Source organism: Equus quagga, chromosome 15 (assembly GCF_021613505.1).
Source record: "Equus quagga isolate Etosha38 chromosome 15, UCLA_HA_Equagga_1.0, whole genome shotgun sequence".
NCBI classification, from domain to species: domain Eukaryota; kingdom Metazoa; phylum Chordata; class Mammalia; order Perissodactyla; family Equidae; genus Equus; species Equus quagga.
The window spans coordinates 79595063-79611299 of record NC_060281.1 but is presented as its reverse complement, the minus strand read 5'-3'; the positions used below and the strand labels follow the sequence as shown (position 1 = coordinate 79611299).

At 57.5% G+C, this 16237-nt stretch overlaps 1 protein-coding gene across 7 annotated transcripts in view; it reads left to right on the top strand.

The window, feature by feature from the left end:
* PXN (paxillin) overlaps positions 1-16237 on the top strand; it is a 45860-nt gene that overhangs the window by 25706 nt on the left and 3917 nt on the right. For 2 of the 7 annotated variants that reach the window (XM_046639000.1, XM_046638999.1), the window contains 11 exons: positions 7949-8175; positions 8371-8597; positions 9043-9179; positions 9291-9492; positions 10335-10470; positions 11992-12834; positions 13909-14184; positions 14440-14751; positions 15368-15469; positions 15745-15915; positions 16038-16211. In XM_046639000.1, coding sequence (XP_046494956.1) covers positions 9086-9179; positions 9291-9492; positions 10335-10470; positions 11992-12834; positions 13909-14184; positions 14440-14751; positions 15368-15469; positions 15745-15915; positions 16038-16211 — 2310 coding nt within the window. In that variant the 5' untranslated portion in view covers positions 7949-8175; positions 8371-8597; positions 9043-9085. The remainder of the gene's footprint in view (positions 1-7948; positions 8176-8370; positions 8598-9042; positions 9180-9290; positions 9493-10334; positions 10471-11991; positions 12835-13908; positions 14185-14439; positions 14752-15367; positions 15470-15744; positions 15916-16037; positions 16212-16237) is intronic. The other 5 variants (XM_046638997.1, XM_046638998.1, XM_046639001.1 and 2 more) reach the window with 5 other exon arrangements.

The window sequence follows — 16237 nt, the reverse complement described above, 5'->3', positions numbered from 1 at the left end:
GCACCGCTTGGCAAGCCATGCTGTGGTAGGCATCCCACATATAAAGTAGAGGAAGATGGGCACAGATGTTAGCTCAGGGCCAGTCTTCCTCCACAAAAAAGAGGAGGATTGGCAGTAGATGTTAGCTCAGGGCTGATCTTCCTCAAAAAAAAAAAAGAAAGAAATCTGACCAATGAAATGGGACCTGTAGGGGAGGGCGGGGCTGGCTGATCCTGGACAGAGAGATGATGTATTTACAATATAAGAGAGACTGTGCTGTCCTGCCAGCCTGGACCTGCTCCTGTGCCCCTAGGGGGTGGAGGTGTGCAGAGTACACCTGGGCGGCTCCTCCCACCTGCTGCTTAACCTCCGGGAGCCCCATCAGATGGGGAAGCTTGATGGCAGCCAGGGGCTTGATTGATGTGGGTGGGGTGCACTGTGTGGGTGCCTGGTGCAGATGGGGCGTGGCACGTCGGGCTTCTGCCTGGAGTTCAGGGTGACCTTTCCCGAGTTGCCTTTCCCCCTTTATTCTCTCCAGTCTCTGCTTACCTGTGCTGTGTGACCTTGGGCGCAAGCCAAGCACCCAATAAGGAAAGTAAACCTGCCAGCACATTCCCGTTGTGTCAGCCCCTGCAAGGCGGGGCTCCTCAGCAGACAGGAAGGAGGCCACCCTCCTGTGGCATGTGGGAAGCCCAGGGAAGAAACGGCATATCCAAAGGCCACCTCCTGCCTCGCCCAGGAGCAGATTGGAAGACTGGCCTTCTCCTCTGGTTTCCAGTGTGTCACCCCCAGCCCACACTTCCTTCAGGGCTCTGACAGGAAAATGGCAGTTCCTGTTGAGTGAGGCATGAGTCAGCGAAGGAGAATGGTGGCTGAGTCTTCATAACCTCCAGGCACAGCTATTAAATATTTAAGTGACACTACCGCATTGATTGTTTCTCATCCATCCCCTCAGGAAGAGCACTTCCTGTCTGGGATTCAGATAATAATGATGTCTTGGATTTAGACAAACTCCGAAGACCTGCAAGGTATTATATGGTAAATCTCACCTGAAATTGTATTATCTCCCGCTCAGAGCTTGCTACCAGAAATGGGGACAAATTGGGTTCTGCCCATTTTACGGATAGAGAAGATGACCCGTTGACAGGCACCCAGCAGCTTAGGCCTGGAATCATAGCGTCCTGGCTTCCGCTTGGCACTGGCTGTTTTCTCTGCCTGCTGCTCCTTGCCCATCTTCCTCCTCACAGTGCCTCTGTCAGTCAACCATTCATTCTGGGGATATGGCATCGAGCAAGATGGACGAGGCCCCTGCTCTCTAAAGCTTAATTCTTGGAGAGGAGACAGTCGGTTGACAAGAACCCAAATTGGCAGGGGAGCCCCCTCCAGGAGATTGAGTTCCTAGTCAGTGTCCAGGCCCTGGGTCCCTTGGCTGGGTGGGGGCAGAACGGATCTGGCCTAATTGTGGATGGGCCCCCACTGGTCACAGATCTGCCTTTCCTCCCAGGACAGTTATCAGGATAAATATACCCAGCTCCCCATTCCTGGGGAGTTACTCACCAAGTAAAAGTACCCCGCTGCGGATTAGATTACCTCTGCTCCAACTGCTCATGTGCTCGGGGCTGGGGGAGGGGGGAGACCCGCCTTCTGTTCTGCTTTCCTTCCTAATCGGGAAGAGTGTCAGCAAAGGGGCTGAGATGAGACCATCCCTGAGGAGCTGGTCCTGCTGTTTGCATAGCTCCTTCCTTAGGAAGGGCCGAGCCCCGCTCACGGCTTATATCCCTGAGCTCAGGCAGCCGTAATGAGGTTGGGCAGCTTCTCCTCTGATACTCGAGGTCACCAAAGCCCATGCAGATGGTCAGCAGGGGGCCGAAACCTCCCTTGCCCAGAGATCTGAGCCCAGCAGGATAGGCTGTAAGGCTGGGCTTTTCCAGGACCCGGAGGGGAGGGTCTTGCCGAGCTGGTGCTCTCTCTGAGAGTTCTGGTCTCATATGAAGTGACCAGGATGGACAGCTGGCCCTGGGCTGTGGGAAGGCCCTTGTGCATTGGCAGCTCCTTGCTGCCTCTCCTGGAGCTCTCAGGGTGGTGTTTGGTGCTCCTTCCTTCTGCTCGTCAGCTCCTCAGGAAACTGTGCCAGCCCCTGTCTGGGGTGATGAAAGCTGAGTTAAACTGGCCTGCAGAAAGAAGGCGGCTGAGCTGAGTCTGCAAAAGATCTTGTTCTTATAGTGCGCCTCTCCTAGGCCAGGCCTCAAGAGTACAGGACTTGTCAAGGTGGAGTCTTCCTGACGGCCCAAGGACCTCACCTCTTCTAGTTCTGCCTGGGGCTGCCCGTGGAGGAGTCCCGAGTGGCAACGGAGGGCGAGGTGGTGAGGAACTCAGCACTGGGGCGGGTGTGGCAGGGGAGCCTGTGAGCTCTGGGACTGGATGATGCCCACATTTACCAGCCCCATCCCTGGAGACCTGGGTAAGGAGTCTTCTCCAGGGAGACTTTTTTCCTCAGAATGATGCCTCTAACTGCTGATCCAGGCTTGCAGCATCCTTTACCCTCAGGAGTGGGATGGGATGGGGAGGCACTTTCTCTTCCCCTCCAGGGCCAACCATCTCTAATCGGGAGCTTTCTTTTTCACCTCCAAGGCTAACCATCTCTCTGGGAGGGAGCTTCCGTCTGCTTAGCAACTCCCATTTACTGAGCGTGTGTTCTGTTCTACGGACTATGCTAAGCAAGCACTGTATATCCATTTCCTCACGTAATCCTTACTCCTGTGAGTAAGATGGTGGAATTCCCGTCCGACAGACAAGGAAACCGAGGCACAGGAGCAGTTAAGCAGCCGGCTGAGCAGCTTGGCCATTGAGCAGAGTCTGTGTGACTCAGAATCCCCCTGTGTGAGTTTTAACATGTAGTGTGCTCAGAACCTGAGAGGAAGGGGTGAAATAGCTCTGGGTCCTCCCTCCCTCCCTCCCTCAACACACACACACTTGAAGGATCCTGGACGGACCTTTATTACGCTCTTGGCCTCTGTCCAGCTGTAGGCCTCTGGTCTTGACAGTCTTTATCACATGCTAAGAAGTGGCTGGGCTTGGGTAAGAGGAAGCCAGGCCTTTGAAAGAGCCCTCACTTGTTTTTGTTGGGGGTGGAAGTGGAAGGGCTTCATTGATTAACTTACTGGGTGCTGTGTGTCTGTGGGTCAGCCTAGGTCCCTAGAGCTGCAGTCTGGGAGACATCCCCTACACTGGGGGCATGAGCGGGCGGGGAGCTCCCGCCTCCTGCACCCCTGGGCTGGTTTGGGAATGCGAGGTGTGCAGCTGCGGCATTTGCCCTGGAATGCGGGCAGACCGGCCCCTAAGTCCCCTCCCTCCCAGGGCAGGGGATGCCTGCCATACTAACCTGCTCGGGGCTGTAGACCCAGCGGCTCCCACCCAGCCGTCAGAATTATGCTCGGTGGTGGTTGGGGACCGGGGGTGGGGGGTGGGGGGCTCCTCGTCTGGGCCTGCCCACGGTGGACCATGGTGCTCAGTCGCCTGCTCTGGGGCTGCCTCCTGGCCAGAAGCCGCTGCCGGTTCTGAGCGGCTGCTGGGGCCCAGGCGCGGCCACCCGGTGGGGACAGGGGCGGCCCCTCGCTGCGTCTGCGGAGAGGGTGCTGGCAGCCGGGGCGTGGGTCCCTGCGGGTTTCTAGAGCCCCACGGGCTGCGTCACTCTTGGGTTGCGCCTTCAAATGATAGTGTGCTCCAAGCACGAGCTGGAGGCTTGGCACCCAGGCCCCCTCGCGTTCCTGCTTGTAGCCTGCTTCGTCCCTCCAGCTCAGCTGAGCTTTCCCTGCATTGCAGCTTCCCCAGGGCACGGTGGCTGGGGCCTCCCGGGTCATCCCCGGCTCGAAAATTCCGTAATTCCGTACTTACCTTCGGTTACTCCTGCGGCAGGGAGCCGACGGGCCGATAGCGCCCTCTGGCGGGCAGCGGCGGACGGTCCGCACCCCTTCGTCGCCAGGGCGTAGCTGAGTGGCCTTTGCCCCTTGTGGGCTGGAGACTTTGCGCTCAGCCCCTTTGTCCCCCCTCGCCTGCAGCTTATAGAGGAGAAGCCCTCCCCTCTGCACACATGTTGGAGGTCTCACCTAGAGACCTCTGCTTTCCCTTCTCTGTGGATAGAAGCTGTAGGCTGGCCCAGAGAGGCAAAAGGCTGCAGAATTTAGGGTGATTTCCTCTAGAAGGGGCTCGAGAGTCCCGGGGAGAGCTTCCTTCCACAGGGTGACGGGGGTGGGCCTAGTGGCTCTTACTTGTTCTGAGGGTCTCAGGCCTGGACCTAGTAACTTAGTGGAGAGACGCTGAGGAAGTTTGAGGCCTTCCTTAGTCTGAATGAGCAAGCCCCGACTTCTTCAGATACTGCTTCTGTGTATCTGGAGCTGTCCTTTGAACATGTGGGAGGGGAGGGTGTGTTCCAGTGGGCACCATTTTCTCTGACACCTCCTTTGGGGTGTGGGTAGAAGGAATCTGAGCCTACCCCTAGGGTATTTAGAGCTGGGTGCCAGGCAGGAGCTGTAGCTGAAAACTGGAACCTCCCACCCCCACAATGGGGTGCTGCCTGCATGTGGACTCTTTTGTGCAGTCCTCCTTCTGCGCCTCTGTTTACTCAAGCAGGGGAGGGGTTTGCTGAGCTTGCAAGGAAACTTTGGCCGGCAACCATTTTGCAGCCTGTGGGGAGATAGCGGGCTCCTGTACCCATAGGAATCAGAGTAGAGGCCAGAGTGTACTCCTTGGCTGCCTCCTATATTCCTGGCTCTTCCCTGAGGCATTCGTGGGGGGTTTGGGGGACAGTGACACCAAGTCCTGTCCAGTCACTGAGCAAAGACTAAGGGTAGAGAGAGAGGAGGAAGGTACAGCACGGACCCGGTTGCCGCAGTTCCTCTCTCACTCAGCTGCACATTTGGAAAATGATGTGCCTTCTCCCTGACACCCACATGTGTCTCACTTTGAATGTTACTTTATTGCTTTGCGTTTCTCTTCAAGGTCGCCCTTTTCATGCCTTGCCCAGATTCTACCCATAGACGACTTAGGAGGAGAAGTCAGGACTTTGCATCCCACCCCGATCTCCTTGGAGGAAGATCTTTTTCTGAATTTCACAAAGCAAATAAAATCTGATGTTTGTAGCTTTCCATGTACTATAGCATCTGCTGTCCCATATAAATCTCACATCAATGCTGTGAGGTAGGAATTATGAACTCCAACTTCTAGAGGAAACTGAGGCTCAGGGAACCTAAGTGATTTTCTCTGTGGCCGTGGCTAGAGAAGCTGAGGTCCTCTCAGACCTGAACTCAGGTCTCGCTTGACCCCTCAACTTGTGATCTTTTGTCTCCGCCGCTCAGGACTGCTCCTTCTGACCGACAGGTGTTTTCATGTTGAAAAGAGCCCGTTGAAGTCATAAACCAGAATCCAGTACATAAAGCAATAAGCCAGACTGAGAGTCAGGTCATGCATGGAGGAGGGGGGAGGGTATTTGGTGCAGAGGGTAGTGGCGTCCTTGACTCAGAAGGTGTAACGGGCAGGTTAACCATCTGTCTTCTATTGAGTGTTTGGAGCCTGAAAGACCCAAGTTCAGATCCCAGCTGTGTCACTTCAGTCAGCTTTGGCAGCATGGGGGTGCGACTCTGCCTCTTGGAACCTCAGTTTTCCCAGCTGTGCTAGTGTTGTGCAGGAAGGGGGGGCACCCCCACTGGACAGTTCCTGGGATCACTGATTCTTACCTGCTCCTCGCGCCTCCTCTCTACTGCCCTGTTGGAAGGGAGGTAACACAGGCAAAGCTCCTGGCGCATGCTGGGCATTCAAGCATGCCAGGAGCTCCTGTTATTCCACCAGGGCTGCACTTGTTGCTTGCTCTGGGGAGCTGGCTCTGCCCATGATGGAGAAGGAGGGACCCCGCCCCTGCTGGACTGGGCCCAGAGGAAATGGACGCTGTGTGAAGCCAAAGCAGCAGGTGTGGCTGTGGAGAGGCCACTGGGATTGGTCCTGGACACTCGTTCCTTTTCCGCTGTTACCTAGACACACACTGACTCCCTCTAGTTCCGGTTTGCTGGAGACAGGAAGTTAGACTTCTTCCCAAGGACCTAGAGGGGGAGGGGGCTGCAGGAACTGACCTTTCTTGGAAGTCCGGAGACCTGTGCTGGGCTGATGGCCCTGGGGTCCTGGGCCTTGGAACAAGCTTCCCCTCTGACCTGCTGAGTAGGAGCCTGGGGAAGGTGTGGCCGACCTTTGGGGTAGGAGACCAGGGCAGACAGCTGGGAGGTGTGGGCCCGCAAACCAAGGCCCTGGGTGTGGGCCTTGCTTCTCTCTTACTTCCTCTGAGCAGGGATGGGGTTGGGGACAGGGCGTCAAGGAAGGATCAGACTGACAGCCCTCAGAGCTCAGGCCCTGTCACTCGGGAAATTGTACTGTTTAAATATAGCATCATCTTGTGGTCACGGCAGCGTCTTCCAGGCCAGATTTTTGGGGTTTGGGGCTTCTGAGGAGTCTGTCTTGTCACTCATCAGCTTTGTTATCTGGGGCAAGTCCCACCACCTCTCGAAGCCGGTTTCTGCATCTGTAAAGGGAGGATCAGGATTCCAAGTTCATAGGGTGTTAGGAGGATTAACTGAGAGACCAGGTATGCAAAATGCCTAGCGCCTGCCTGTTACTAGCAAATGGCAATAAATACAGTCACTGCTTTCTTTCTTTTTTTTTTTTTTGAGGAAGATTAGCCCTGAGCTAACATCTACTGCCAATCCTCCTCTTTTTGCTGAGGAAGACTGACCCGGAGCTAACATCCGTGGCCATCTTCCTCCACTTTATATGTGGGATGCCTGCCACAGCATGGCTTACCAAGCGGTGCCATGTCCGCACCCAGGATCTGAACTGGCGAACCCCAGGCCGCCGAAGCGGAACGTGCGCATTTAACCCTTGCACCACTGGGCCAGCCCCACCACAGTCACTGCTTTCTGATGATGATTATCCTCAGGGTCAGGGGCTGAACATTCCCCGACCCCCACAGGTCACTAGGGAGGTGAGAAGGAGCAAGTCCATGAGCATGGCAGGAATGAAGTTGAGGGCCAGGCTCTCTGGACTGTGGGCTGTCGAGGGTCCCAGGAGGGGAGTTCCTACCCCCGCCTCCCCAGCTGTACCCTTCTTGTCTGGAGACTGGGGAGATTCGGGGCCCCCCTGTTGGCTGCCAAGTGCCAGGGAAAGGGAAGCTTGCACTTGAGGGCTGATTCGGCTCCCACGTTGCTGTTAAAAGCAGAATAGTGGGGCTCTGCAGCCTCTGGGGCCAGGCTGCTTGCCAGGCTGCTGCAGAAACAGCCTATGGAGCAGTCTTGACCCCCTGCTTGGCCAAGGGGGTGGGGAATGTAGCACCAGCCTGTTCCAGCCCCCCTCCCCATATACTTCACCTCATAGCCCGGAGCCTCAGGAGAAGCTTGGAGCCTGGGGTTCTGCTTCTCCCTGGTCAGGAAGGCAGGTACCACCTCTCCAGTCTAGGAGCTGAGGAAGCCTAAGCTCTTGGAAATTCAGTGAGACCTGGTACTGCCCGGGCCCCTCCCTGTGACGTGGGGCCCCTCCCGCCCATTCTCTCCGCCTTGCCCTGCGGAGTCAGAGTGCTGAGTTCCAGGCAGGCATTTCTGACTGCCAGCCAGCCAGCGGCACAGCCCTGTCGGGAGGGAAGGCAGAGGCAGGTGCCCGGCTCCCAGAGGTAGGAGACCCCCAAGGACAGCCCGCAGAGCCTCCAGAGCACCTTCAGTCTTGGTCTGGGGAGAAGAGGTCAGCTTTGGGAGCTGGATCTTAGGCAGGCTGATCTGGGCTGGTATCTTCCTGTCCTAAGGCTGGTCATTTTTCCCATGGGCGGGGCAGGTGCTCAGAAGTTATTAGCTCTTGGGTGCAGGAAGGGAGGGCACTGCCACTGGAGAGTTGCTGGGATCCCTGGTTCTTACCTGCTCCTCGCGCCTCTTCTCCGTAGACGCCCTGCTGGCAGACTTGGAGTCCACCACTTCCCACATCTCCAAACGGCCTGTGTTCTTGTCAGAGGAGACCCCCTACTCATACCCAACTGGAAACCACACGTACCAGGAGATTGCCGTGCCACCCCCTGTCCCTCCACCCCCATCCAGTGAGGCCCTCAATGGCACCATCCTTGACCCCTTAGACCAGTGGCAGCCCAGCGCCTCCCGATTCGTCCACCAGCAGGTAGGTGGGGACAGAGGCTCAGAAGCCCCCAGAAGCCTTGGGGCAAAAGGAGCTTGTCTGGCAGTGGCTTGGAGAACCAGCGGAGAAATGGGATCAGGGGAATGGGGAGAGGGGCCAGGCAACATCGGGCTTTCCCCACCAGACGCCATGTGAGGGGGGCAGTGACCAAGTGTTAATCACCTGTCTCCCGGCCAGAGTGTGGAAATTCCCTGGTGAGACTGGCTGTGCGCAGGAGCCTCCTGTGGGTGACTGGGCTGTTCCTCTTTCTCCCCTTGAGGGAGGCTCTGAGTACTCTCCTTCTCACAGCGTCAGTCCCCGTCGCCCGTGTACAGCTCCAGTGCCAAAACTTCCAGTGCCTCGGTCCCCCAGGACAGCGTGGGCCCTCAGTGTCCCCGAGCCGGTGAGGAAGAGCACGTCTACAGGTACTCCCAAGCCCCTCCCCGCAAACGTTCTCCTCCTGCTGGGAAATCCAAGGGTCCAGTGGGGCTGGAGGCAGCTGAGGCCAGGGATCAGGCACGGCAATGGCCAGAGGAGGATTCTACCTCACGGGTCGGGTCGTTGGATTAAACTGCAGAAGGCCCCGAGGCTCCCAGCCAGTTCATAATGCCTCTCGACTCCTCTTATCTCCGATGGCCTCATTACTGCCACCTCCGTGCAGCGGCTGGACTGGGCTGTCATGTCACCCTGGGTAGCTGAGGAACTGAGGCAAGGCTTCCTTCCTCCCTCCTTTTACCACATCCCTTCCCCGCTATCCGTCCGCCTGCTGGGCAAGACTTTATATCTCCTCTGCTGTATTTTCCTTGAGAATTTTTGGGGCCACCAAAGCTGGAGAGCATCTCACTTTCGTCTTCCCTTTGCGTCTCCAAGTTTCCCCAACAAACAGAAGTCAGCTGAGCCTTCACCCACTGTGATGAGCTCCTCTCTGGGCAGCAACCTTTCCGAACTCGACCGCCTGCTGCTGGAACTGAACGCTGTGCAGCATAACCCCCCTGGCTTCCCCACAGGTAGGTCTGGGTCCCTGGGGCAGGGGCCTGCCAGAACCCCCGGACCCTGGATGACCTCTGGATCCCTGGAGGGCTTAGGGCCGAGCAGCCTTTCTCTCTCTGTCTCTCAAGATGAGGCCAACTCAAGCCCCCCGCTTCCTGGGGCTCTGAGCCCCCATTATGGCATCCCGGAGAATAACAGCCCGCTGGGGGGCAAAGCTGGGACCCTGACCAAAGAGAAGCCCAAACGGAATGGGGGCCGGGGCCTGGAGGACGTGCGGCCCAGCGTGGAGAGTCTCTTGGATGAACTGGAGAGCTCCGTGCCCAGCCCCGTGTGAGTATCCGCTGGGCTCTCCCAGGCTGGGGAAGGTCTCACCTGGCCAGTGCCCATGCTCCACTGTCTGTCCACTTAGCCCCAGTGTTACCCATTGCCTCCACAAGTGCCTGTTGTTTGCCAGGCCCTGCACTAGGCACTGGGGGGATAGTGGTGAGTCAGACAGACATCATCCCTGCCTTCAATGAGCCACCATCCATCAAAAAAAGACAGACATCGTGATACCCAGGGTGCGCATAGCTTAGTGGCTGTCAGCACAGGCTTTGGAGCCACATAATAGGGTTCAAATCTTGGCTAAGTGGTGTCTCTCCAATCTTAGTTTTCCCATCTATAAAATGGGTAAAGGGATGTGGGATAGTGGGGATAAGGCCAATTAACACATGTAAAGCACTTGGAATGGTTTCTGGCTCGTAACTTGTAATGCACGCGGCAAGTGCTTACTAAATGTTAGTTCTTCTTGGTGTTACCATGTCATTAGAACAATCTCACATATACACAGAGTGTTGTGGAGGATGCACAGGGTGCTTGGGCTTGTTTAACAGGCAAGCTTGAACTTGGGCTAGGAGGGCCAGAGGCGTCATCCTGGGAAGGATGCCATTTTAGCTGCCCTCTCTTCTCCTACGTCAGCTCACTGCAGCGCTCTGTCCCCCTAGCTGACAGTAGCCACCTCCCACTGATGGGTCCCCAGGAGAGATTGGGAGCTGGTGGGCATCTTCTGGGTTGGGGGTGGCAGCACCCCAGTGCTGAGCTAAGATGTTGATCGCCTGAGGAGGGGAGGGCCACTCTGGGGGAGCATGGGCCTAGACTCTGGGGTCCCCGCTGATGCCATGCCTACCCTGCAGCCCTGCCATCACTGTGAACCAGGGCGAGATGAGCAGCCCTCAGCGAGTCACCTCCAGCCAGCAGCAGACTCGAATCTCAGCCTCTTCTGCCACCAGGGAGCTAGATGAACTCATGGCCTCGCTGTCGGATTTTAAGGTGCCCTGAGGCCCCTCCTCTTCCATGCCCTGTCCCCTCAGCCTTCCCCATTCTCCCTCTGTACCTCAGTGTGAGTAGCTGGAACTCAGCCCCTCAATGTTTGGATGCCTCTCCCCGAGCCAGGGACCCTGCAGTGCCCTGGCCGGGCCATGATTCGGGGGAGGGAGGGTCAGCCCACGTGGGGACTGAGCTGCCTCACAGCCTGTGAAGGCAGAGAAGTACGCAGCAGGGACATTCCTTCCTCCTCGGTGTTCCCAGCTCCCAGCCACCCAGGCGAGGGGATCAGGAGGCTGGGACAAAGGGCTCTGTGTTGATGGCTGCTCTTGGTGGGGGAGGGCCTTCTCTACTGGGCCACGTAGGACTTGGGATCCTGTGCCTGAGAGGTCATTTGCCCTGGAGCCCCATCTCCCGTGCTGGCTGTCCTCAACGTGTCCTCTTTCTTTCTGTCTCTGGCTCCTGAATCCACAGGCCTGCTCTACCAGCCTCCTTTCATCCTTCCCCCTCTCCCTCCAGAGGCCTCTGAGTCCCCACAAGTTCTGTCTGTGGGAAATCTAACCCGTCAGCTACTGGGCCAATCTTGCAGGAGGTGGCCCCCCCCTCCCCTCCCGGGCCTCCCCAGGCCTGCCAGACCCGAGATGTTTTATTTAGAGGATGCAGGGCCTCCGTGGGATTTGATACTGACTGAACTTGCCAACAGTTGCTGACTTCACCCTTCCACGTGGGTCGGCCCAGACCTTTGGGGCGTACTTAGGGAATCTGAGAAGGGGAGCCAGCGGTCGAGTGCTCTTGGCCCTGATGGTGCCTCCAAGCCTCCCTTCGGCTGGCTTTCACAGTGGGGCATGGGAGCAGCCTGGGCTTGTGACCCTTGTGTGCGGGTGGTTCTGAGCAGCCATGGTCAGAAGCAAGTCAGTTGGACTCAGGTGTGGGCCTAAGGGAGCCCTGCCCTAGCGCTCTTCCTGCTGTTGCTTTGTGGGACAGCCAGAGTCGTGATGCCCCGTGAGAAGCCGCACTGGTTCTGGACGTGCCCCTAGAGCAAGGTTTTGAGGGATGTAGGAAAGCTGGGATTGTCTGGGAGAGATCGAGGCCGGAGTTGAGCTGAGGTTGGAGGAGACAGGGCAGCTGCCTGCAGTTGACTCTCCCTTGATTGGTGCCTGGGCTGACCTCCCTGGTCACCTGTCTCCCCATGGTCACCTGTCTCCCCATGGCCCACCTCACCTTAGCCTTTTCTCCTTCCTACCTGCTCTGCCTGTGGTGGCCCCACAGGTATGGCTCAGTGGCTGTTTTCTGCTGCCTGGGTTTGATGGGGTCCAAGGACCTGGAGTCCAGGAAAACCTTTTTTGGGGGTCTGGTTCTTCTTTGAGGGCCAGTCCTCATGCTTCAGCTTCCCAGCCACCTTGGTCAACGTCGATGGTGGCTCTCAGAGCCCCATGGCCGAGCCCACCCCCTGTAGCGAGCCTGCTTTCTCACCTCTCCCGTCTCTCTCTCCTCTCCCCTCTGCCTTTTGTCTTTCTCCTCTTCCAGACCAGCTCCTCTGCTGTGGCCTTGAGTGCCCCGGGGCTGCTGCCCAACTCAGCTCCATCCCCACACCACATACTTCCCTCTCCTCTTCCTCCTGGAGGCCATGGTCACACCCTGGAGGTCCTCTGCGCTGAGGGCAATGATAGTGGACGGGGCCTTCTGCCTCCTGTGGCCCCCAGCTGGCTTGATTTGGCTGGCCTCGGGGTGATGCCTGACACCCCCAAGTCAAGGTTTCCCTCTGCAGAGGGTTCTCTGGGGCCATCTGGTACAGAGAGCCAGGCTCAAGTTTGGAGGGACCCACCAGACCTCATGAGTGAGCTCTCCAGGGCTCCCCCATGCCACTCTCTACCCCGAGCTGGGTGTACAGGTCCCCAGGAGCCTGGAGACCCCCAAGGGCTGTCGAGAAGTCCTTTGTACTCGGAGGGGTCTATGGCTGCCACTTGGTCGCAGCCGTGGGCTTTGGAGGCACTCAGGCCTGAGACTCCCCATGGAGCTACGCCCACCTTCCAGGAAGTAACCGAGCCAGCTGTCAAGGCTGTGGACCGTCAGACTGTGTTCCCAGATACCTGGAGGCCCACGAAGGAACGTGGACAGAGGAAGGAGAGGGCAAGGCCAGAGCCAGGGGAGGCGGAAGGCAGCTACCCTGTCCCAGTTGATGAGCAGTTAGGTGGAGAGACGCCCATGAAGGGAAGCCTGGTCAGGCCAACCCAGGGACCCGAGACCCCCAGGCGGCCAGAGGCCACCACCGAAGCTGCTGCCGAGGCCAAGCGGGAACAGCCAGAGCTTCCACATGCCGCGGTCATGGACACCCCCAGCACCACTGAGAGGATTTCCACCTCCGGCCAGGCAGGCGCAAGCTCGCACAGCTGCTAGGCATGGCCCTTGGCAGGCCTGAGTGTGCGCCACTCCTGGCTAACTGCATGCAGCCTCCCACTCTACGCATGTCTGCTTGGGCAGCAAATCTCAGGATACCATGGCCTGTGACCCTGGCAGCCAGCACTTGGCAGTGGGATCTCTGGGGCCAGTGGAGCTTCCTGGGACCCAGGATTTCTCTTAGTGACAACCCACCTCATTCTCTTAGTGACAGCAAACCTCTTGTTTGTTTAAGGCTTTTCCCTTTAGATGAGCTCCCCCCTCATCCTGATGTGATCTGTACGAAATGGCTAGAAGCATGGGCTTTGGAACCAGAAAGAACTGAATACAAACCACGCCTCCAACACTTGCTACCTATGTGACCTTGGGCAACCCCCCACCAGCCTCAGTTTTCTCATCTTTAGAATAGGGGTAATAATATACCATTTTCCCCCAAGGTTGTCCAGAGGACTAAATGAGACAATGCCTGGAAAGTGCTTAGAACACAGTACGCAGTCCTCAAGCCATGGCTGATGTTCCTGTTATTATTTCTTATTGCTTGATTAAAATTTTATGCCCTTTCCAAAAACAGAACGAAACAAAACAACAACAGTAAAACCCCAAACTGTTACAGACAAATAGGCTATAATATAAACAAGAAGGAAAAAACTAGTTGAAAGATTTACTGGAAGAAAAGACTTCATTTTTCTGTTACAAAAGAAAGAAAGAAAAAGCCTTATGCCCTTTCAAGAATGTCCACTTAACATCCTCTCAAATAATTCTTGTAATAATCCTGTAAAGTAGCCAGGAAAATACTGTAACCCCATTTCAAGGATAGAGAAACTGAGGCCCCTGAAAGTAAAGTGTCTTGCCCAAGGTCAGTGCCTACTTGGAGGTGAGTGCTGCGTGAAGGGAGTCTGCTCTGCCCCTGCCTCCACCCCACCTCAGCTTGGCTCTTCTCTGCTGGATTTGTTCTGCCCTCCCCTCCCCAGGGCACCTGAGTGTGGACTGAGCAGCACTGGACCGAGCCTGGAGTGGGACTGTGACAGCCTCCCCCTTCCCCCTCAGATCCGCTCTGTGATCAGGAGGAGCCGGGAGACGGGCCACGCGCACCCCATGTCCCGGGAGCCCTCCCCTCGCCGCCGGCTGGACCCCGCCACCCTGAGCAGGACCCCATCCCAGGAGCGGCTCATCGCAGAGCTGCAGGGTCGGCTGGGCATCCAGCCGGAGGCAGAGGAGGCAGCGGGGGCAGCAGGGGCCTCCGCCGAGGACTGGCTGACCGAGGGCGTCATCATCACTGTGCAGCCACGCGGGAGGCGGGCCGGGGGGCAGCTTGTAGAGAAGGTAGCAAGGAGATGCCCAGGCCTGGGCCAGGGCCAGGGCAGCAGGTGCCCCGATTCTTCCCCAGCACTGGCTGGAGGGGAGATTTTGTGTGTGGGTGGTCCTGCATCCTGTGGCCTTGTGAGGCTGGCCTTGCTCTAGGTGCCAGGGTGGGAAGGCCCAGGGGGAGTCTGGGGACATCACCTCTCTGTGTCCTTGCTCACTGAGCTGATGTTTCCTCAACCTTCTTCATCTCTCTCCCTCCTTTCTTCTTCCCAGGTTGTCTTCCCTCCTGGCTCTCCCATTCCCCTGAGAAGAACCTTCTCTGTTCTGGCTTCTCCTCCTCCTGTCCCTTTGCTCCAGGATCGCAAAGATGCCTCGACCAGCAGCTCTTCTCCCAAGCCCAGCCTGCCTGCCCCATCTGTCCTGGGGCCCTCAGCTCTCACCCATGGTTCCTCTGGGGTCCAGAGTGATGAGGCAGGGTCCTGGGAAGACGATGCACAGGGTCCCACCCCTCCCCCTCCTGCGCCCCACACTGGGAGGTCTGTGGGCTGCCAGACCGACGAGGACCCGCTCTTCCCCCCGATGCAGGCAGGCCTCCTGGGGCCCCAGCACCGCCCCTGCCTGTCCCTATCCCGTTCTCTAAGTGGTGTCCCCACTCTGTGCACATGTGCACACACAGCCTCTGCTTCTCTGGCCACAAGCCCAGCACAGACCACAGCCCTTCCTTAGACCTTGCCCTGACCATGGACTCCCACTTAATCTGATGTCCGCTCTCCCATCCCAGGGATGTCAGGTGTCTTCTGCTTCCCTGTGGGGCTTTCCTCTGCCTGCCCCTTCCTGCTCCCCCTCAGTCCTGCCCCAGGTCCTGAAGGGAAACCACAATCTGTTCCTCCTCCCGTGGCTCCCAGGCCTGGGACCTGGAGGCCTCTCTGTTTTCTGGCCCCGTCACCTCTCCTTCTTGTGTCCCATGCCTTTGGTTGGCTCACCTCCCTTTCCCTCTTCATCACTCCCTCGGCCTCTCTCTCTGGGTTGTTTTTCTCTAGACTTTTTCTTCTGATTTTGGTACTGCCAATGGGGAAAAAAAAAAAACCCTCTTATCTCATTCTAAATTCCCTTTTGTGAAATGGTCCAATAACAAGGTCTCTTTTTCTTTCTTCCTTAATTAAAAAAAAATTTCTCCTCCTCGTTTCCTCCCCTATCTAAGGTCCAGGGCCTGGAACAAAGAGCAGATGGAGAGCTGTGCTGGGCAGCTGGCTGGCCTCCGAACGGCAGGCAGAGCAGTCCTGAAGGGCAGGACGAGGGAGGGGTCAGTGCCAAGGCTGGGGGCTTAGTGTCCTGCTTGCTATGTTTTCCTGGGCCTTGGTCAGGCCGGCAGGGTACTGTGAGCCCCTCTGACCACCAGGGTGTCTTGCAGATGCCACTGTCACCTTGAGGGCTCTTGAGGCCTCTGGAGGAGGTTGCACTTGTGCCTCAATCAGCCCATCTGTCCAGGAGGGAGAAAAGCCCCCAGCACTGTGGTGCTGTGAGACACCATCCCCAAGCCCAGAAGTCCTGACCAGCCCTCTCTCCCTGTCTCCACAGTTCATGGCCCAGGGGAAGACGGGGAGCAGCTCTCCCCCAGGGGGGCCCCCAAAGCCCGGGAGCCAGCTAGACAGCATGCTGGGGAGCCTGCAATCCGACCTGAACAAACTGGGCGTCGCCACGGTTGCCAAAGGGGTCTGTGGGGCCTGCAAGAAGCCCATTGCCGGGCAGGTGATGATGGGTAGGGGCGGGGCAGGGGAGGGAGCAGCAGGTGGGCACGGGGACCTCAGCTGCTCTCTCAAGGGTACAATGTGGCAGGTCAGGGCTGAGCCACATTCTGCTTCTGTCCTCAGGTCGTGACTGCCATGGGGAAGACGTGGCACCCGGAGCACTTCGTCTGCACCCACTGCCAGGAGGAGATCGGATCCCGGAACTTCTTTGAGCGGGATGGACAGCCGTACTGTGAAAAGGACTATCACAACCTCTTCTCTCCGCGCTGCTACTACTGCAACGGTCCCATCCTGGATGTGAGTTCCTGGGGCACAGCGGGGAT